Genomic DNA, 21,925 nt, shown 5'->3' on the forward strand with positions numbered 1-21,925 from the left:
GCCACAGCCCTGCATTCGAGTCTTTCCATACAAAGTGGAAGGGCTCCGTGCCGACTGCACCCCACCGCCTTCCCCGGAGAAGAGGGAGACGGGGGCAAGCGGAGGCCCTGCTCCTCCACGCTTAGCGATGCGCCCAGGGCCCCCTGAGCCCCCAGGAGGGGCCGGCGCGGACAGCTGTGCGATAGGCTAATCCCTTCTTCCACTCTGCATCCAGAGGGGCTGCTGGGAGCACCGGCCAGCCTGGAACCTAAATTTCGGTCAGTCGGCATGGCCCTGACCATCCCTCCAGAGGCGGACTACATGCACGGGATTCAGTAAACTGAACTGAGTTCCGGTCTTTAATAACACCTTGGAGGGGTTTGGGGTTTTTTTTTCCCTTTCCTCTTCCCTGTTCAATCCCTTCCCATCCTCTGAGTCAACATTCAAGAGCCCAAAGCACAGAAGGCCATGAGCCTAGAGCTGCACAATATTCCATCCCATGCTCGACTAGTGGCTTGCAACAGGGGCCGGACGGGTCACTTGACTCTTCTTGGGTCTGGCTCTCCATCTGTACAATGGGCAACGTGCCCCTTGAGCCCTCCTCCCCCCTCAGCAACATCACACGGAGTTCATTAAAGATCCTGTTTTATGGTCTTTCCAAGGATAGCAGGCGCTCTCCCGAGGGCTTGAACACACTGTCCAGAGCCAAACGAAGGTGCATTAGAAACCTTCTCTAACTCATGTCCAGCCCTTCACGGCTTCCAGCAGTTTTACTGGCAGGACCGCGCTCACCTGCCCCCCCCCCCCACACACACACAGGTGGGTCAGTCCACCCGCTCAGCTACAGTCAACGGCAGAAACAGAAGCACAACCCAGGTCTTCCGGAGCCCGTTCCCTCTGAGGTAGAGAGAATGGGGGAAAGGGGGTGTGGAAAATTTAAGATCTTTTCAAAATAAGTCTACAGTAAATTGTAGACTTTGCGTGGGCCTACGCCAGTGGTCTTCAATGTTCGCTCTCCACCAGAATTACCTATAAAGCTTCTGAAAAGCAGAGATGCTCTGAACTCCTAAGATTTATGTGTATCTGGGGCAATGGAAGAACCTAAGAGTTCTTAGGTGAGTGGCGGTGAGTGCATTTAGCACCCAGACCAGACCTTGGCTTCTAAATACTGTTGCCCACACCAAAAGGAAACCAGAATCCCTCGGAGAAACCAAAGTCCAAATGTGGATCTGAGGCATTTTGTGGTTCTAGAAAGCAAGGACATGCTCCAGGTCAAATGGGACCACAATAAAAGGACGAGCGAAGAGACTCCCACTGGCCAAAATTGGGGACGATTTAAACACCAGAAATGAGACATTAATGGATTATATATAATGCACTAAAAAAGAGAATCCACGGAGAGCTCAAAAATAAAGAGTAGCTCTTCTTTACAGAAAAATGCAGCCTAATAAGTACAGCAAGGGCACATTAAAGACGCTGCAGTTCCCAGCAGGTAATAAGCAAGGATGGTGAATGGATTCCAAGGCGTTAATGGCTTTTAGGAAACCAGATCATCACAAAGTATCGTCCCACAAATAAGTGATTACAAGAGGAAAGAAAAAATACACCTTTGGAGAGACGGGGCAGTCACCACCTTAACCAAATCGTCACACGTAAAGTATCGGTAACGAATCACCTGACACCGTGCACCTGTGGTGAGCAGTGGACATCATTTGTGTGGAGCTGTCATCAAAAAATGTTGAAGATCCATTCCTCCGCAATCCGGTCATGTGACAATGACGACAAACCCGGACTGTGGGGCACTATCCAGGACAATCGGCCCAGCTAGACTTTTCAATAAGATCAACGTCATGCAAAACAGCAACAAAAAACCCAGGAGGTCTGTTGTAAAACTAGACTTAAGAGAAACAACCAAAGGTAATATGTGGACCTTCATTCAATCCTGGATCAAACGTTAAAAGGCTATCAGATTTTAGAAGTTGGGCAAGACAGAGAAGTAACAACCATACGCAAGATTAGGGAATTGTTCACTTTCTTAGGTGTGAAGATGTTGCAGTCGTACAGAAGAATCGTTATTAGCAGATGCATACACGATCTAGGAGTAAAGGGTCACAATGTCTGTGCCTAACTTCCAAGTGTTCAGTAAAATCAGCATCTATTCAGAAAGATATATGTAGCAATACGTTCACAGTTGGTGAATCTAAGCAGAGGATCTACGGGTTGTCATCAAACTTTTCTTTCCACTTTTCTATGGCGTGGAAATTATTTTTTAATGTTTTTCTTTTAATTAAGCTAAACCGTGGGACTCAAACTCATGACCCGGAGACCAAGAGTCACACGCTCTACCGACTGAGCCAGCCAGGTGCCCCTGAAATTGTTTTTAAGAGAATGGTAATGAGCCATTAGCCATGATTTTAACTGAGTTAGCGTCCTCAGGGTTGGGGCTCAGGAATCTTCCGTTTCAAAAGTTTATCCAGGTGATTCAGACACATAGCTAGAGAAGAGAACCACTAGTCCAAGTCTTCCTATCTGCTATCATGTCTGCAGCTAGAGAAAAGTGAGGAGAAGAAATGCTCTAATTCTCTCAGAATGAGCTCAGGGGGTGGCTGAGCCTCTTCCCTGACAATTCCATCAGCCAATTACCTCACACTGCCTCAATGGCCTCTGAGGGTCTTAGAAATCTTATTTCCTACGGAGGTAGGAAGGTCTTTGTCCCTCCTTGGACAGCCTTGGCTGCTGGAAGAAACCAATACACTTGACCTTTCCAGGAACACACACGTCAGGGCACTGCAAGAGCTAGAACAACAGGAGCAGGAGGCAAGCCAAGGAACTTGTTCAGGGGAAACCTACCAGGTGAAGGGTCCAGCGTTTTACCAGGAGTCTTTAACACCGAACACAGAGGGCTCACCGGGGGCGTAGAGAAGGAGCAATGTATTGAGTGACTGTTACATACCCGGGTCAGATGCCATTACTAATCGCCTTGGCTTGGCCACACATGGGCATATGCCCTCCTCCAAAGCGATGTGCTCAATGTCTAAGAAATCTAAGAAAGACGAGAGCTAGGTTGATTATGGGACAACTTACACATATGCAGGAGATTTTTACTAAAGAGCAGAGAAGGTCAGGTCGATACACAGCCACTGTGAATTATTTTTATTGAAGAGGAAAAACAGGTTTCCACTAGACAAGCTATTAATATATCCTTTATGGGATTATACCACCCAGAAGAAGGGATGGAGGTAGAGAGGCCTCAAATTGTGAAAGATAATGACTGCGAGCTTGAAGACAGAATCTTCTTCCCGGGGACAGGGGAGGGGCCTACACTCAGGCTTCCCAGGTGCCACGTGGGCAGGAAAGATCAGGAAGAGATCCACCCGGGACGCGGAGAGGCAGAGCACTGCCCATCACGCTACCATGGTGTTGCCCCTGTCCCCGGGCCCCACTCACTTTTGGCAGTGGAAGCCCTCCCCGCTGGCTGAGCCACAATCACTCAGCCAGACAATCCTTTGAAGAGCTAGCTTGGCTTCCTAAACAGCCAGTCCAGGGTCCTGGGCAGCCAGTCCTTCAGGGCTTTTAAGGACTCAAGGCCAGCACTTCTATAGACCACCCTCAGCCCAAAGCCCAGAGCAATGGCCATCAATACACCACCAGCCACTCCACCGACAACTCCTATTCCCAAGGCTACAGCCACCTTCTTCTTCCACCGTGGGCGGCGAGGCTCGGACTGATTGTCTAGATTCACTTCCAGGCCCTTATCAACTAACTTCTGATTCTCGGTAAGGGATTGATGGAAATTCAGGTTCACCAAGTCAGGGGGAAGGACCCGCAGCCCAAAATAGAGTCTCTTGACAGGTCTCAAGTTTTTTAACAGCTGCACATCACACCGGTATGTCCCAGAGTCGTACTCCTGAACAGAGGGAAACCTCACAAAGTAGGTACTGGCTCGGAAGGGTTTGAAGATCTCATCATCAGTAGAGATGATACCCCGAGCAAGTCTCCAGGTGAACCGGAATGCTTCCTGCCCAATCTCCAGGATGTCTGAACTCAGACAGCTGAGCTCAAATCCCTTCCCTTTGGGAATGGTGAAATGGAGCATTCCACAGATCCAGTTGGTCAGACATTCCAAGCGCTGAGATTTACACTCTCTTCTCACACCATCAGGGCCCACCTCGCAGACTGTCTCTTCCTTGTAGCCAAGGCCACAGGTGACAGTACAGGTTGTGGCATTGACAATGACCTTCCCCACGGCTTCTTGCAGCTTCTTAGGGATGGCCAGTGTTTTTGGCAAAGTCACCACCAAAGGCAGAGAGAAGGCTAACACCAGGCTCCCGAGGATGAGACCAGCAGCTGAAATCTTCATGTCTTGGTGGGCATATCATCACCATCAGCCAGCACCCCGCAGAGTTCCAAGTGAATCCTCTATGATATCACAGCTTACTTCCTTTGACACGAGATAGCGTTCAATGTCACAAGACAGGGCGCAGCACCCACTGTCGGCGAAACACTGCAACTCAATAAAACACAAGTCCAGTCCTTGCAAAGGGGCGAGGCCATGAGGCAGGAAAAAAAGTCACAACTTCGCTGCTTTACTTGCTCTTGTTAGTGACTATTTCACCAGTCTCCGTTCTTCTCAGGCCCTTGTAATGAATTTAAATCCACCCTCTCGGGAAGAGACTTCAGGAGCTGAAGCGAATTTCCAAATGACGTCAAATGCGTAGTGAAGCTACATTCTTCCTTACCCCTGCTCCTCCTCTCCAAGGTGTGGGATCCAAATTAACGAGCTTCAAAACCTCAGTTAAATCTGACCAAGTAAGAGATCAAATACCAAGTCAAAAAAAAAAAAAAATTATGTTGCATTAAGTTATTATTGATTTTAAAGTCTCCTAAACCTTCTGTAAAAAAAGGATTAAGAACTCTGGACTGGGATGCAGCTGACTGATCCTTCCTCAATTTCGATTTCTATTTGCTCCTTTGTAAATTAAGACCTCCTTGCCGACTTCAGGAAGGTCACCTTGGGCATCAAATGATAAACTGTACACGAAAACACTTTGTAAAGTGCGAAACACTGTTCACGTGTAAGAAATTTTAAATAGAAATGAGAATTCATGGGGACGCCCGGGGGGCTCAGTCAGTTAAGCTTCCAATTTTAGCTCAGGTCATGATCTCACAGTTCATGAGTTCAAGCCTCGTGTCGGGCTCTGTGCTGACAGCTCAGAGCCTGGAGCCTGCTTCCGATTCTGTGTCTCCCTCTTCCTCTGCCCCTCCCCTGCTTGTGCTCGGTCTCTCTCTCAAAAAAAGAAAAAAAATAAATAAAAAAAAAAAAAGAAAAGAAAAGAAAGAAATGAGAATTCATGAAGACAAGGACCAAGCCACCCTTTGAGAATCCAAATGTTTATCAGCAAGGGCAGGGGGAGGGGAGGGCGGAATATGCCCAGTATGGCTCCTCTCTCCCATTCTACCATGCTTCCTTCCCAAGGGCACTGAAGGTGTCTTCTAGGAAAGAAGGCACCTAATCCTGCCTGCTTCTTGGCCTACTCCCTTTACAGACCAGAGGAGCTCATCATTCACTCAGGTCAAGGTTGCTATGAAACAGCTATGATGTCAAAGACGGATCCTTAGTCACAGGACAGAAAAAATTAGCAGTAGACACTGCTAACATTTGACAATTTGACAATGATTAAAATCAAAGACTTAAACTGACTTTATGGGTTTGAAAGCTATTTCAATGAGTTTTATTTAGTCCAGATTTTTTAAGTCTAGTAAAGAGGGATTCAATGGTATTTATGCTTTAAGAAAGATGCCTGGAAGGAGGGAATGCCCTCGCATGCATTTCTGTAACATCCAGAATATCTCCCGGCACTGCGGCCTCTATCAAGCACTCACACACACTTACAGAGTTAAAAAAATTTGGAGAGATCATTCCTAGACAATCTTTGCGATTTAATACCAACTCTCTTCTTCAACTGTTTGTTTATAATCTCGTCTAGAGGCCGAACTCCAGACTCCGCGACCACCGCCGTACCCCTCCCAGGTCTGCATCTCCACGCAGAAAGATCGAACATCAGCAACAGTAAACTGCATTTTTGGTCATACAAATCAAAGTGGCTGGTGAGTTTCGGAAGCGATCAGTGTCTACAAACAAACATCTACACCTGTTCTTTAATAAACATCCGCTTTTATTTACAAAGCATTAAAGCTTCAGCAAGAAGTACCCAAGGCTAAGTCTCATCTTGTACAAAACTATGGAACATTAAAAAACGAAATGGGGGGAGGGGGAGGAATGACAAAAGAGAAGAGAATATGCATATGTTGTACACACTGAGAAAATCAAACTGGAGAGAAAGTTCCAGGAGCTGAAAGAAATTCCAAAGCATAAATAATTACTAGGAACGGCTGCCAGAGACGACCTGACAGGGCTGAAGCTGATTTTCTCAGCAGCCGGTTTAGGAGGTGGACACGGCATAAACGTCCCAGTGCACGAGCAGAGGGCACCGCGTTACTTTGCCCAGGAAGTGGGGCAGAGCCTTCCGTTGTCACACAGCTTGTGACGGTGCACGGCACACAAATGGAATGGAAACAAGGTCAACAAAACACGTGTCTGAAGAGCCACTCGCCAATCTCAACCACCGGTCTGATGTGAAATACAAAATGAAATTCACAAACATCTGAGGGGAAAAAGTGGTGGCATCTAAAACTACAGACATTTTGCAATTGACTCAGGGGGCGCTCTTACTTCAACTACTGAATGTTCTGGTTCTAAAAGATGGAGTGGGAGAAAGAGGCTCTTCCTGATGTATGTCTACTTTGATTGCTCTCTTAAAATCCAAAAGATAATCAACTTGTCCGGCCAGCTACAGAAGCACCCAGCGGCTGCTGGAGCTCACAAGAAGCACAGTGCTGACACTCTCCTTTGAGAAAACCACGGAGCTGGCCACCCAGGGTAAGCGCCTCCCGCCGGGCCAGCCAGCCCTCTCCACACCTGGTCTCTGGACTCTGGCTTTACAGAGAATTTCAAACACCTCATGGATGCGTCCATCCAATTTGCTACTTTTTATACAAAGAACAGCAAAAGCAAAAAGCAGAAAGTAAAAAATTTTCTTAAAAAGCTAAGCAACCTTTCACAGAAAGGAAGAGACTGACAACAGGTGGCAGGGAGAAGGAGCGGGAATACAAGAAGGGAGAAACGTAATGACCGATGGGAAGGACGGCTATCCATAGGCAATGATAAAAAAAATTTTTTTTCTCCTTGATCTTTGATTTGAACTATGTTGTCACTGCTGCTTTGATTTCGGACGGTCTGACTTTAGTCGTTTGCATAGATCCCCCACCCCAATAAAAACGCAGCTTGTTGAGAGACCCCTTGGTCTGTTCCCCTCTCCGTATGCCAGTGCAGGCGAAGCAGTGTGAACTACGGATGATTCTTTGCTGCAAATGGATGAGACTAGCTATTTTCAAAAACCATGATTAATGAGAATGAACCACCACTGGAGGAAACCATGCAATGCCAGGAAGACAAAGAAAAGCCTTGACCCTCTTACAGCCCAGCTTCTTGAGCAAAATGGGGTATGTTAAGAAGAGGGGGCCTTTCTTATCTTTCTTCCCTTTCTGAAAACGAACTCTTTCAAGCACTTTCTTTTCTGCCCCTCCTCTGTACGCAAAATGGAAATAGAGGAGGTATGTGGCGAGAGAGGGAGTTTAAAAATGGAAGACAGAATACGCAACAGAAGTTTTTCTAGGACACCGGCTGCAAAACTTCAGATAAGAATAAGTCACTCGAGGACATGCATGGAGGATGAAAGGCTAACAGGAGACAGGAAATGTCAGGTCAAAATGATCCTGGGTACAACAGTTAAGAGGAGCAACACTGGTCTCTTTTGTCCAGCAACAGAACTAAGCATTGAAGCTTGAATGAGTCAAAACTCCTGCTTGATATCTTCACGAATCCTCATTCCTGAGAGCCTATTTGGACTTCTGCTTGGAAGGGAAGGGCCGTATACTCTTCTTCCATAATTCACTTCTTCATTCAAACATACGATTCGCTCCTTCCACCTCCTGGGTCGGAGGTAGAGGCCTTTGTGTTAAATTAAAGTCAATCTCAAGTGACTGACCACAGTGTCCAGAGGCCACATGATGGCAAAGTGGGGGAAGAACGAAGAACTTCAAGGGTCTTCATAACAGTTCTGAGATTGCTCCCCCTGCTAAAGAGATTAGACACAAAAAGATTTCTTTTAGCATCAACTTCGCCCGGTAGCCTGCAAGCACACAAGTACTGACGGATGCCGGATGATGGCTGACACGCACACGTGGGCTAAGAATTCCCCCTTTAAGTGAAAACCGACTCCGAATCGCATTTACCCTTTACTGAAGCAACAAAAAATCCAAATCCCAAACCCCCACCCCAATACTTTCCTCAGCACTGCCCCAAAGGGGAATAAAAGCAAAATGATCAGAGTTCTACACACTTGCTAAGCTGCTAACCGTTTTCTAACCTGGTTAAGCAAATGCTTTACAATCCAAAAAGCGCAGTAAGTTGAGGAAAGGAAATTCTAGGGTGCTACACCTTTTCATCCTTCTTATATTAGACTAATCAGTCACTAAGTGGTTAACAATGAGCACCAGACCGTTGTTCAAGCACCCCTGTTCCTTGACTGACATTCTCATCACCTTAGAACCCAATATGGTGAAATGTGAATGAAACCTACTGTCGGCATTTCTATGTACCAACAACTGATCAATAAATAAAATCCTGAATAGTAAAATCAAACGAACACTTCCCTGATTATTCCATAGAAGCTGTTCAACCTCTGAGGGATATCCTTAAATGGGCTGCTGTGAAATATTAACTAGGAAGTGTAAGAAGAGAACAAGGTGAAGAAAATCCTCCCAGATGTCATCTGGAATGTGGCGGGGGGGGGGTGGGGGGGAGGACATGCCACTTGAAGGTATAAAATGGTTAAAAAATAATGTCCAAGTTATGAAAGAAAAGTACCCATTTATAAACTTTGCTTTTAACCTGATTTTTAAAGTAAAAGTTCAAGCACGGATGAAAACCGGCAATAAAAATATAGCCCCAACTGCCTCAGCACAGACGAGCAATTATGAGATATAAACTCTCCTGGATGCTACGTTGTTAAAAATCAAATTTCAACTTTATACAGTTCAGTAAGATAAAAAGTTTATCTGGCACTTTTCAGATCTCTCAACGTAAAACGTAAAAACTTCTTGAATTGATTTTTTTAAAAAAAATGCTTGCAGCAGAAGAATGTACTGCACAGGACTCAATACCATGCCTTTATCACATTAAGGCCAGCTTCACTGATTGTTCCCATAGGTACCCTGACCAATCTACTTTTAGCCATTTAAAAATGAACACAGCATTAACATTTTAAGCCTTAATCACGACAGGAAAAACTGGTTTGATCATAAATCAATAGTATTAATAATGGGCACTCCAGATGACTAATGAGGTACATTACACTGATTATCTGAGGTCAGTTAATGTTTCTGTATCATCCTCATTTATGTGGACAGACCAAAAAAAACAAAAACAAAAAAAACCCAGGGCGCCTGGGTGGCTCAGTCGGTTGAATGTCCGACTTCGGCTCAGGTCATGATCTTGCAGTCCATGAGTTCGAGCCCCGTGTCGGGCTCTGTGCTGACAGCTCGGGGCCTGAAGCCTGCTTCAGATTCTGTGTCTCCCTCTCTCTCTCTCTCTGTCCCTCCCCTGCTCATGCGCGCGCGCTCTCTATGTCAAAAATAAATAAAAACATTAAAAAAAAAAAAAAAAAAAAAAAAGCCACACACAAAGGCTTGTTGAGGTATCAGGTAACAACCCAAAACCACAGTAAGCAATAATACTATGAGCAAGATAAAATAGAGAAACAGTACAAGAGAAGAGCTCCAGGCTATTTAAAAATCTGCCCCAAGGATCTGTATTATTTTGCTGCAACATAAAGGAATCGCCAAGAACAGAAAATTCACAGAAACTGAGCTCATGATGAACAGCTGTCACTGGTACCTCCCAGTGGCAGCCAAAGCCAAGGCAGTCTAAGAAAAACTGGATATTAACTTTCAAACGTTACCTTAGTCCGCTAATAAGATCACAAAGAATAAGAAAGAATATCCAAGTAGCTGTCTGATTTTAGCAGGAGTTCATATATCAGCCTTTGAAAGACTGATCATTTAAAAAAAAAGAGAGAGAAGAGGTGAGATAGGGAGTCTGGGTGGCTCAGTTGGTTAAGCGTCTGACTCTTAACTTCGGCTCATGTCATGATCTCACGGTTCCGGAGATAGAGCCTCGTATCAGGCTCTGCACTGACAGTGACGAGCCTGCTTGGGATTCTCCCTCTCTCTCTCTCAAAAATAAGTAAATAAACCTTAAAAGAGAGAGAGAGAGAGAGAGACGAAGTGGGAAAAAAACCTCACCCCCTACCAAGCATTCAAAACAATCGGATTCAGGAGGTGGCTCAGAGGCCTGGGACAGCGGTGTGGCCACACGCAGGGAAATCGACATGGTGCCCGTGTGCCCCCAGAAGCAGCGCCGATGCTCGCTTTGGCCTTCGCCACCTCCACGAGCCCCAGGTACATACCAACTTCTTCATGCCCACCATTACAAGAGGCCTTTAGACCATGTGTGCGACGTGCCACAACTCTGTCACACTTGGCTACTGATTCTGTTTACTGCCGAGAAGCCCTAGTTCTTGGGCGGTCTTTGAGCAGTCACACAGCAACAAGGACCCTGGTAGTTCTGCTCAATCTCAAGTTTCTGTTCTGAGGGCTGTACTCTGGAGAGAATCTAATAAGGTACTTTAGGGGAAATCACAGAGATGGCGTCGACGATGGGGATCTGGCCTTTCCAAAAAGTCCAAAGCTCACTCAGGGCTACCATCGCTAAGTAAGCTTCGCTGACGGGTCCTCACTCATCACGGAAGGCATGTCTTCACGGATGTGGGTCCACTGAAGCTATTTAACACCAATGAGCTGTTTGACAGGGAAGAATTTTCTGTAGGCCCAAGTTCGAGATGGCCAGATCATTCCTATACAGGTCTATGTGTCTTCTAATCTTCCCTCAAAATGCATAATCTCCTGTTGCAACACACAACAGGCTATCAGCTTTATCAGGCCCAGTTAGGGCTTATCGAATAGCTTCATCAGTAACCGGTCAACTGCACATTTTAACAAACAGTGGCCATTTATCTACCTTGAGCAGCAACACAGCCTGCACCTGTAATCCTTTCAAACAATTTGGCTCTGATGCAAAAGTAGGGCACTGGGGGAGAGGGGAGATCCGCAAAGCTTGGCTCTGCAAATACAATCCTCCCACTGAATTGATTTTTGAAGACGCTTCAACCTCAGGCATCTGGATCAGGTTTCGTATCTTAGTATCTCCTGAAAATCGACAATGACCGCACATCGCTTTTTATGGAACATCTCTGAGGCGTGGAAGAACACAAAACTCGAATGCCAAAGAGGTTTTACCTCAGAATCCCACACAAAAGATCCAACAGGCTGTCCTGAAACTCAAGAGGCATAATGGAGTTGTCCCCATTCTCCCCCAGATGCACAGCCTCCATAAAGACCCAAACCACACCGCAGCCAGGCTGTGAATTTGGGTGCAGCCTTCTGAGGAAGCCTTGGGAGCAAACCACAATGGCCGCCTTTGAGGTTTTCTAAATCCTGCTCCTCAGCATTCTCTGGTTTCATCTGGCCATTGCGGTTTGGGAGATTTCCATTCAGGAAAAAGTCAAGGAACGGGGCCAGAGAAGAAAGGCGAAAACGGGAGGAAGGAAGCGTAGTTTACGCGGGAAGTGTGAGCTGCACAGTCATGAGAGGCCGGTGCAGTGTTTGCATCATCTGAGCAGTTGTTCTGTCTGCGTGATGTCAAAAGACCTATCATCCCCCTGGCGTGGAGGTCCCCTCTAGTCCTTCTAAAGGATAAAGCTGTAATGGGGCACCTGGGTGGCTCAGACAGTTGAGCGTCCGACTCGGGCTCAGGTCATGATCTCAAGGTTCACGAGTTCGAGCCCCACATCGGGCTCAGGGCTGACAGCTCGGAGCCCGGAGCCCGCTGCGGATTCTGTGTCTCCCTCTCTCTCTGCCCCTCCCCCGTTCACGCTCTTGTCTCTCAAAAATAAATAAACATAAAAAAAAAATTTTAAGGATGAAGCTGTTAGAACAGCTGCCTCTATTTAAGGCTGATCAACCCGAGCACCTACTAAAAATAATGTAGAAAATAAAAGTCCGGTTTACAGCCCCCTGCTATTCCGAGATACAAGTTTTAGCCTTTAATGAGGTCACTACCTTATTTAACCTTGTCAGCACAGTGAGTAGGGATTAACTTCTAATAGGCTCTAGATAATGGTATCCATTCTTGCCAGGAGCTTCGAAACACTAACTTCTACTACTGAAGCATGTATTACACACATACTTGAAAATGTCATTGCAAACCGTATTCAGTATTTTGAGAAGTTTTGAGAATTTTAGGAAATAAAAATGGCTGACCAAACTCTTCGACATTTGATTTTGACTCTTGTTTAGACATTTTGCAAGTACATCTGAGAAACAACATTGCTATTGTACTCTATGCTGTAAAATCTAACAGTGGTTCACAGGGTCTGTGACAGAAACCCAACTGAAGAAAGGCCAGGGATATTTACCTCACTGCTAGTGATCAGATCAACTATAATTAAAAGTTGAAATCACTGAGTTATAGAAAGGGAAATGTGAATTTTCAAAAACTTTTAAGTGGTTTATTTGCCATACACTGACTATTAAAAAGCAAATGATTCATTACTGGCAGGTTTTGAAGAAGCTAGGAGACTAGGTCCTAGAGTATTTCAATCAAGTCCGTATGTCTGGCCACATTTTACATCAGCCTCAAGCATTTCAGCTCGTTAGGCCAGAGAAATCTATTTAAAGGTAAACCGTGTGTTTCTGTAGTGGCCACAGCTTGTACCAGAACTAGGCTATAGAAGGATCGTTTGTATTTACATGAATCAATTACTGGCCTGCAATCTTTGTTGGCAATGGCCATGAAACTCATCCCGGCTATTTTAAAACACATACAGAGAGAGCCTTCAGTGGACTGAATGTAGAGGTGGTAACTGATCCCCAGTGAACAACATAAATAGCGCTGTTGGGGAAACAATGCTGCTGTCAGTGCCACGCGTTGGCTGTGAAAACGGAACATCTAAATCTAGCGCGTGAGGCGGAATACTCAAAGTGAGTAATTGAGTCTGCTTCAGCTTCTCTACGGAAGAGAACTCATGTTCATCACGATCAACTGACTGAAGGTGTACCTCAAACAAGGAACTCTGTTCCACGTTGTAGCAGCGTGTCACGCCAGCACAGTTGGGGTCACACGCTGGAGTTAAAATTTTAAAGCCAGAGGATGGGGCGGGTGCCTGACGCACCAGACAGTTAAGCATCCGACTTCGGCTCAGGTCATGATCTCGCGGTTTGTGAGTTCGAGCCCCGCGTCGGGCTCTGTGCGGACCGGTCGGAGCCTGGAGCCCGCTTCGGATTCTGTGTCTCCCTCTCCCTCTGCCTCTCCCCCATTCACCCTCTGTCTCTGTCTCTCAAAAAATGAATAAATGTTAAAAAACAATTTTTTAAAAAATTTTTAAGCCTGAGGAATAAAATCTGAATACAACCACTGACACTTTATCAGCCCTGCCTCTGAGTCTCCTGACCTAGCCACAGGGAAGCTAGGCTTCCTGGAAGGAAGCTCATACATACGTTTTCCAAAACCCAGTCATGTCTGAATAGAAATGGACTCTAATTTGATTACTATTTTCCAAACAAGAGACCATTTGGCCTGCATTCACAAGTATTTGACAGGAAATTAAGATTGTTCTCCATCCCCCCAAAAATTTCCTCCCTCAAGCAAAGTGAGAAAACTCAGTAAGTTTCAAAGGCTTAGGAGTTAAGAAGCTACACAGATACGGTTGCGGTCTCTTGTGGTAATCTCATCCTATTTGGAAAACCATCTCACCTTCCTCCTCAACGTGACGGGACTACTGACAGCTCTGTCACTGCTTCTGGACTACGGAGAGAGAGAGAACCCCCGCCTCTGGGATGTGAACAGTTTAAAGAAAGACAAAACGCTACAAACAGCTAGGGCTGCATAAAGCAAGCTTTATACACTTCTGGTTATCTGTCTGGCTCTTTCATTTCAGGCAAAACAAAACAAAAACCTGGAAGCGAACACAGGCAAAGAAATGAATTAAACCAGGGGTTCTTACCCTTTCGGGGCTCACGGATTCCTACAGGAATCTGATGAAAGCTATGGGCATCTTTCCCACAAAAATATTCACACAATGTTTTGCATGTAATATCAGGGGAATATAGATCCCCTGAAGCCTATTTACAGACCCAAGGTTAAGAGCCACTGAATTAAGCCAAATCTGGTTTTGCCTGCCCTTGGCAGCAGCCTGAAACTCAGAGAATGTCTGCCACTGGGAAAAGGAGAGGAGGGAAAGAACGCTGCAGTTAAACGGAGTCAGGGGCTGTACAAAGCAAGGCCACGAAGCAAGCCAGACAGCGCTCCCAGTGTGTCCTTACCTGTCAACGGCTGGCTGAGCTCCGCCTGCACTTTACCCTTCGCTGATCCTTCCAGAGGTAAACCTCTGTCCCCTTTGTAGAGTTTCGGTTTAAATGGAGAATCTTTCTCTTTACCTTTTGATCCTTTAGGCCGGCCTGCTTGCTTCTTCTTGGATTTGCCATCCCCCTTCACACCCAGTAGTGGATGGACTTCTGTAAAAGGACAGAGAGGCACGGAAAGGGATCCACACGCCGCCCATCCCAGCACCCCAACCAGACACGCGCCGCACGCTGTGACTACCCGGGAGCAGAGTGTTGCTCTCGGGTCCCAGATCCATTAATACAAGGAGGAAAGTTTGCTCTCACTGATTCTAAAACTACAGAAGAGTGTGGCTGCTAAATGGGAAATAGTTGCTTGACCAAAGAGCACAGATGGCCTGTATGGTTCATCCCATGGCAGCCATACACCAGCAAGGTAGCTGAAAAACACACTGACGACATATCGCATGCGCCAGGCCAGGGATGCACACGGGCACACTGGCCTGTGAGAGCAGGAGGGGAATTGGACTTTGGAACCAGACAGACCAGGGCAACGATACTGACTACGCCACTGCCCGAGACCTTGGGCAAGCCCCTTGACCTCTCAAAGCCTAAAAGTTTCTCCTTTGTAAAGCAGAAACAGTGAAACAACTTGCAGAGTTGATGCACAACTCAGCAGTGATCAACAAACACCACACTGCCTGGAGCAAGCAGGCATACTCCACCCCAGAGAGACGCGCGGCTGCACAAGTCACTCGTGTGTGCTTAGCTAGAAGAGAACGGATGGCATTCGGGAGTAAACACACGCACGCACCATCCAACCTATCCCCCGTCCTATCCCAAGAGGCGATGATAAAGGCTTCCGGAGTCCGACTGCAAAGGCAGGCAGGAAGAATGCAAAGATTATCCAGGCCTGACTAGTACTTTACCACCTAGTGACACCACTCCACAGGGAAAGAGAAGAATGGTGTAATGAAGCACTCTGAGCCAGATGTCAGGAGATGGAAAGCTGTCACTTAGGCCAAGTACTAGAAGGCATAATTTCTCTGATTTAAAAGAGAAGCAAAAGAAGATGAAATCATTACCAAGCTGGAAGACGTGATGAAAAAGAAAAAGAAAAAGAAAAAGAAAGGAAAGGAAAGGAAAGGAAAGGAAAGGAAAGGAAAGGAAAGGAAAGGAAAGGAAAGGAAAGGAAAGGAAAGAAAAGGAAAGGAAAGGAAAGGAAAGGAAAGGAAAGGAAAGAGAAAGACTCATGGGAAATTTCCTTCAAGGTAAAATCCCTCAAATAGGAAATGAACAGACTGTGCTGGAGAGGAAACAGTGATGTCTGTTCGGCAACAGGGGCAAGACGCAGCTCTTACCATCATTGGGTACTCCTTGAAGTTCTATATTGGTTGTTTTGGGTTTCTTCTTAGGTGGCTGGGACCCATCTGCTGAAGACTGCCTCTTCTTCTCTGAACTAGCCCCTTCATCCATCAGGGAGGTTTGGACCGCATCCGGTGGGGGGCCATAAGGATTTTCTTCCGGATCTTCTACCTCAGGGGCAATGGGTAAATATAATAGAGCCTTTGAATCTTCCAGCTCTTCATCACTATTTGGAACAGGATCAGCCAAGGGATTGGAAAAAAGAGGAGACAGTTGCTTAAACCATGAACCCTTCCTCTAGGGCAGAATCACCTATATTAACCATAAGCAACAGGTATGGATCTAGAACTTTAAGAAAGCCAAGATGAGTTAAGGGAAATCTGACTATACCGATAATAAAATCAGTCATAAAAATAAACAGCATAAATGAATTATTTCAGTTTTTCTTAAGATTCTCTATCAGGGGAACAGGGACAGGATTTCTTGTACACCAAAGACATTATCGTTTTGAACTAATGAACGAAGGCTGACAGAACAGCCAGGAGGAGGGGGAGCGGGAGCAGCAGCACCCTGAGGTCTCACGTGCAGAGGTGGCTCACCTGCTACAGAAGGCAGCAATAGGGTCCACACTGGTGACATCCACTTCCTCATCCTCTGCAGCATCAGCCCCTGCAGGAGAAAAACACAGTGGAGGTATGAGAAGTTTAAAACTGCTTTTTACTTGCAGCCTAATGATATCCATACACTAAAATTCCAGAGAAACAAAAAAGGAAAACCAAATAGTTCAGTATACTTAATCATTCAACAAACACATGCTGAATTTCCACCCCCATGCCGAGCACTGCTACGTGCCGCATGTAAATCCTCATTTAACCATGTGCAATTAATCAGGAAACACACACAGAAATGGTAGGAGTGCTGTGGAACCCTAGGAAAAATGAAAAATGCCCATGGAAGCCCTCCGTCAGTGCCTACCACCGAAAGACTCTTGAAACACTGTCAAAACTGTGTGAGCTTGGGGGCCTGGGTGGCTCAGTCGGTTGGGCATCCGACTTCGGCTCAGGTCATGATCTCACAGTCCGTGAGTTCAAGCCCTGTGTCGGGCTCTGTGTTGATAGCTCAGAGCCTGGAGCCTGCTTTGGATTCTGTGTCTCCCTCTCTCTCTGCCCCTCCCCTGCTCATGCTCGGTCTCTCTCTGTCTCAAAAATAAATAAAAACATTAAAAAAAAATTTAAAAAAAAAACAAAAAACAAAAAACTGCGTGAGCTTGAAGAAAGAGAGACTGCAGTCAAGAAATCTTACCCGTCTGCTCAGGCTCACTCTTATCTTCATCTTCAATATCAAACTCTGATTCCCTTTCCTCATATTCTACATTTTCATCCAACTCCTTGAAGTCTGGGGCAAATGCACTCCAATTTTCCTACGCCACAGACAAAATACACTACTTAACCACATGAGACAGCAGCAGTCTATGAGCTACACGTTACTGATATAAGTGAAAGATCGGAGGATGTAAGAGACGCAGAACTCGGAGATCGAACCTGGCAGATAATAAAAATCAGGCATCTGTAAGGTTTTATTATCTTAAGGTATTTCGATCTTAAACATTCTCTTATTAACCATAGTTCTTCCATAAGAACTGTCATCTTTAATCTTCTTAGGATGAAATGATCAGGTAAAACGTTAACATTTTCTTAGGGGTATGCAAATTACAAAGTAAAGGTATTCAAAATAAAACTGGGAAGTAAAACAGAAACTAACTGAGCTGAAAGTAAGAAGAGCAAAAGAGAACTCTCTCTCAGGTGAGTAACAGAAAAATACAACAGGCTTTCTCCCTGAAAACAGAGCTAGTAAATCAGCTTTGGGCTAAATCTCTCCCACCAAAATAAAGCAAAACTGCATCTATATTTAATTAAGTTACAAGAAGTACATGCAAAAGAAATTAAACAGGTCATTTTTAGCTTACTAACTGTAAGGTTCTTGGATATAAAGAAAGGGTGTCTAGCTTCAAAGCAATTAAACCAGAAAAAGACTTACTACTTGATTTTGTGCCCAGATAGATACCACTCCACTTGAAATGGATGCTATGATGGGTCGAACAGGATGCCACTAAATTTAAGGAAGGAAAGAAAAATCGGCTCTAAGAATGGATCCGAGATGATGTGTTGCACGTCAGTGACGACAGCAACCTCTCCTTTTACTCACAGCTACATCCAAGAGGAGCTCTCCTCTCGTGCCATGGAGAATCTTCACCAGGTTGCCAATGCTCTTCTCCCAGATGTACAAGGCGTGCTGCCGGGCTGAACCGGCCACTATGTATTCTCCATCCCCAGAGAAACAACATTTCTTCCACGGGGTTCTGAAGGACAAAGAAAGTACCCAAGGAGAACCAGAAGCTGAGCCCAGATCATGAACTATCCCGTGGTCTCCCAGGTTGTGAGACGTACCTATTTACCAAGTCCTGTAATTTCTGCATAGGTTCGGGCTCTCCATCTCTTCCGCAAGTTAAGATTTCTCTGCCATCATAAACCCGGATTATCCGATCTGCTGTGTTAATTAAAAAGCAACTAGAGAAAGGATAAAAATATCAACACCGAAGGTCAGAAATCTGCTTCTGTTAACATTTTCCGTTACTACCCGTTACTTAGAACAGTACCATAAGACAACTAATAAACTGAGAAGAGACTCAGTGATAGGCTAGAGTAGTTATGTATTTACCTATCACCTTCCAAACCAAAATACAATTTGAAGTGAAAATATGTTGTATACTCTGCGTGTATCCCTGAACCCTATACGCACCAACTAATCTTCAGTGTTTGACTGAAATCCAAGACCTCTAAACTGAAACCAGCTTGCTGAATTCACCAACTGATAGATGTATGTGAATACTTCATTTTCCTGGCCTGTTTTGTACATAACGTATTCTTCCTAATGAGTTAATAAACTAAATCTGTCATCTTAAAATGTTCAAATTTTTACTATAGTGACACTGGAAATCTAACATAGAAGTTATCTCACTACCTTCTTACAGATTTCACCAACCTTTTCTAAATTCAAGAGAATACTGAACATCAATGTCCTCAAAGTACACACGAATGGTCCTGCACAAAACAGGAGGACTGTCACCTCTCTTCCTGACACTGACAACCCGATTCTTGTCGTTTCTGTGACCTACCTACTTCTAGCTGGGTAACCAAACTTACCAGAAAAACACCTGACATTAAAAAGGTAAACAGACTTTATGTAAATAGAATGTATGTTCAATTACTATGTGAATTCTGTGACATCAATTCTGATTATTAGAAGAGCTGACTTTGCCCAGTGCTTACCAAGTGCCAGACACTGTAGGTCTAAGCACATACCACCCAGATATCTTTTCTGTAAAAGGACTGCCCGACAACCTCCAGAGAAAGAAGAAGTGACTGCTGGTTCAATGTGGAACACTTTATGGACTTAAGAACCAGATACTGACAGTTTGATTACTTTTTAAGTAAACTTTCTTAAAAATGTATGCATAATAGACACAAAAACTGTGAATCTCAATGTATGTTTGCATTCTACTCACTTTTAAAACTGTCCCTAAAAAGACAAGGTCTCACCTCCCCTTCCGGGCAAACTCTATTGACTTAATAGCTGTGGTATTGCTTGTTCCAGTTGTTACTCTGAAGGAAGCAACAAGATCCTGAGAATCTGTTTTTAGGACCAAAATCTAAAGTTCAAAGGGAAAAAAGAAAGTTAAGCATTCTGGTAACTTCGAGTAATTAGATCTGGCTTCTATTTCTAAAGCTGAGTAGAAATATTAACATTTCTGTTCTCATGTATTCAACCTGATTAACGGGTACCGCCTTTTAATTCTTCAAATAAAGGACCGTGTCTTAACCTTTTCTTAAAATAGAATGCTTAGTGTTATTCACAATAGTCAAAAGGTGGAAGCCACCAAAGTATCCATCAACACACGAGTGGGAACACAAGAGGTGGTGCATATATACGATGGAACCGTACTCAGCCACGAGAAGGAGGGGGATTCTGGCCTGCGCTGTGCATGAAGGAATCGTCAGGCCATCAGGCTAAGTGATATAACTTCAGGCCATCAGGTTAAGTGATATAAGCCAGGCATAAAAAGACAAATACTGTATGAGTCCACTTACAGGAGGTAACTAGCGTGGCCAAATCTAGAGGGACAGAAAGTAGGGTGATGGCTGCCAGGGGCTGGAGAAGGAGCAAGGAACAGAAGTCCTTGGTAAACAAGTGGCGTTTCAGTTCTGCAAGATGAAAAAGGCTCTGGAGATACGTGGTGGTGATCGGTACATAGTAGCGTGAATGTCCTTAATATGACTCAACTGTACACTTAAGAATGGGTAAGATGGCAAGTTTTATGTTGTAATTTATGTTGTGTGTAGTTTACCACAATTTCCAAAAATGGCCACTTTCTAAGACAGTCATGAAATTATACTAGCCTGTATGCCCCAATATCGATCTCCCTCTCGCGCGCGCTCTCTCTCTCACACACACAAACACACACACACACACACACACACACACACACACACACACACTGCCTAGGGGCACTTGAGTGGCTCAGTCAGTTAAGCGTCCAGCTCTTGACTTCAGCTCAGGTCATGATCTCATGGTTCATGAGTCTGAGCCCCGCAACGGGCTCTGTGCTGAGTGGGGAGCCTGCTTGAGATTCTCTCTCTCTTCCTCTCTCTGCCCCTCCCGTGCTCGCTCTCTCTCTCAAAAATAAACAAACATTAAAAAAAAAAAAAAATCAAGTTTCCTAATGGAACTACAAACTCTAAGCTTTTATTTTATTTTATTTTTTTTAATTTTTTTTTTTTAACGTTTATTTATTTTTGAGACAGAGAGAGACAGAGCATGAACGGGGGAGGGTCAGAGAGAGGGAGACACAGAATCTGAAACAGGCTCCAGGCTCTGAGCTGTCAGCACAGAGCCCGACGCGGGGCTCGAACTCACGGACCGCGAGATCATGACCTGAGCCGAAGTCGGCCGCTTAACCGACTGAGCCACCCAGGCGCCCCAACAAACTCTAAGCTTTTAAAAGGGACCTGAAAGCCCAGCTAAACCTGACTTCTACTTCACAAAACCATACGTTAAGCTGGCCTGAATTATACAAGATTTACAGAACCAGGCATTAAAACATTTTCAACAGATGTATTCTACTTTATGCTATGACTTTTAACTTTTATAATTGAGTAAGAGCCCCTCATTACTAGCATCCAGCAAAAGGCCCTTCCACCCCTTCCTAAGGCTGAATTAATCCCTCACCACGCTAAATCAAAAGAAGAGAAATTATTATGAAGGCATGAGAGGAAAACAGGCTACATTTGCCATCAGCAGGAGACATGCGTAGTCCAGGGATAAAAGAAACGTCAAAGGAAGCAAAACAAGTAAATACGAACGACTGATGCTTATTTCACTAACTTCCAGGCTTACCTTTCCTTTTGCATTTCCTGTATAGATATACTCCCCTCGCCTATCAAAAGATGCAACCACGTTCAAATCGGAGTCATCGTCTACCGGCAGAACAACATGCTTGGAATCTGAAAGGGTCAACATGACAGGAGCAGATTTCATGGGACACACGAGAACCTTGTTCCTGTTTAAAAATATGAATAGTACATTGGCTGTTGCTTTGGTATCAGAAGGCTAATTCTCTTGCCCTTTTCCCTGATGCCTGTCACTACCTTCATCAACTCTCCCAGCCCAAGCAAATTTCAAACGTGGAAAGGCCTAAAATCTAAGTGTCTAATAACAGGGAAACAAAAACAACTGAATACAGCAACAGGATGTAATCATTAAAATTAAATATGAAGTGGTAGCAGACTAGTAGAAATATGTATGCAACAAAGTAACTAACAAACTAACTAAAACCATGTAAAAATACACATTTACGTATATCTCATACGCACGTAAGTGCCTTGTGAGCTATAAAGCACGATATAACAAGCTTTATACTTAAAGAGACCTTGACTAACAGAGA

General features: G+C 44.8%; 2 protein-coding genes across 3 annotated transcripts in view; both read right to left on the bottom strand.

Annotated features, from left to right (window-relative positions):
• Positions 1-3,117: 3,117 nt before the first annotated feature.
• Positions 3,118-5,252, bottom strand: TMEM81 (transmembrane protein 81). Its single transcript, XM_058700269.1, has one exon. The coding sequence runs from the start codon at positions 4,337-4,339 to the stop codon at positions 3,494-3,496; it is 846 nt and encodes a 281-aa protein (XP_058556252.1). The 5' UTR covers positions 4,340-5,252; the 3' UTR covers positions 3,118-3,493.
• Positions 5,253-6,134: 882 nt separating this feature from the next.
• RBBP5 (RB binding protein 5, histone lysine methyltransferase complex subunit) overlaps positions 6,135-21,925 on the bottom strand; it is a 34,446-nt gene continuing 18,655 nt past the window's right edge. The window contains exons 5-14 of one of the 2 annotated variants that reach the window (XM_058701147.1): positions 21,379-21,541; positions 19,524-19,633; positions 18,372-18,491; positions 18,130-18,283; positions 17,962-18,033; positions 17,227-17,344; positions 16,524-16,593; positions 15,921-16,150; positions 14,656-14,733; positions 6,135-8,177 (exon numbers count right to left, since the gene is read on the bottom strand). In XM_058701147.1, coding sequence (XP_058557130.1) covers positions 8,149-8,177; positions 14,656-14,733; positions 15,921-16,150; positions 16,524-16,593; positions 17,227-17,344; positions 17,962-18,033; positions 18,130-18,283; positions 18,372-18,491; positions 19,524-19,633; positions 21,379-21,541 — 1,144 coding nt within the window. In that variant the 3' untranslated portion in view covers positions 6,135-8,148. Of the gene's footprint in view, positions 8,178-14,541; positions 14,734-15,920; positions 16,151-16,523; positions 16,594-17,226; positions 17,345-17,961; positions 18,034-18,129; positions 18,284-18,371; positions 18,492-19,523; positions 19,634-21,378; positions 21,542-21,925 lie in introns of both variants that reach the window. The other variant, XM_058701146.1, reaches the window with a different exon arrangement.

Source organism: Neofelis nebulosa, chromosome 15 (genome assembly GCF_028018385.1).
Source record: "Neofelis nebulosa isolate mNeoNeb1 chromosome 15, mNeoNeb1.pri, whole genome shotgun sequence".
Classification (NCBI taxonomy): domain Eukaryota; kingdom Metazoa; phylum Chordata; class Mammalia; order Carnivora; family Felidae; genus Neofelis; species Neofelis nebulosa.

Bases quoted from the DNA above. Each gene is read 5' to 3' on its own strand.
- TMEM81 (XM_058700269.1), bottom strand. From the start codon at position 4,339: ATGAAGATTTCAGCTGCTGGTCTCATCCTCGGGAGCCTGGTGTTAGCC.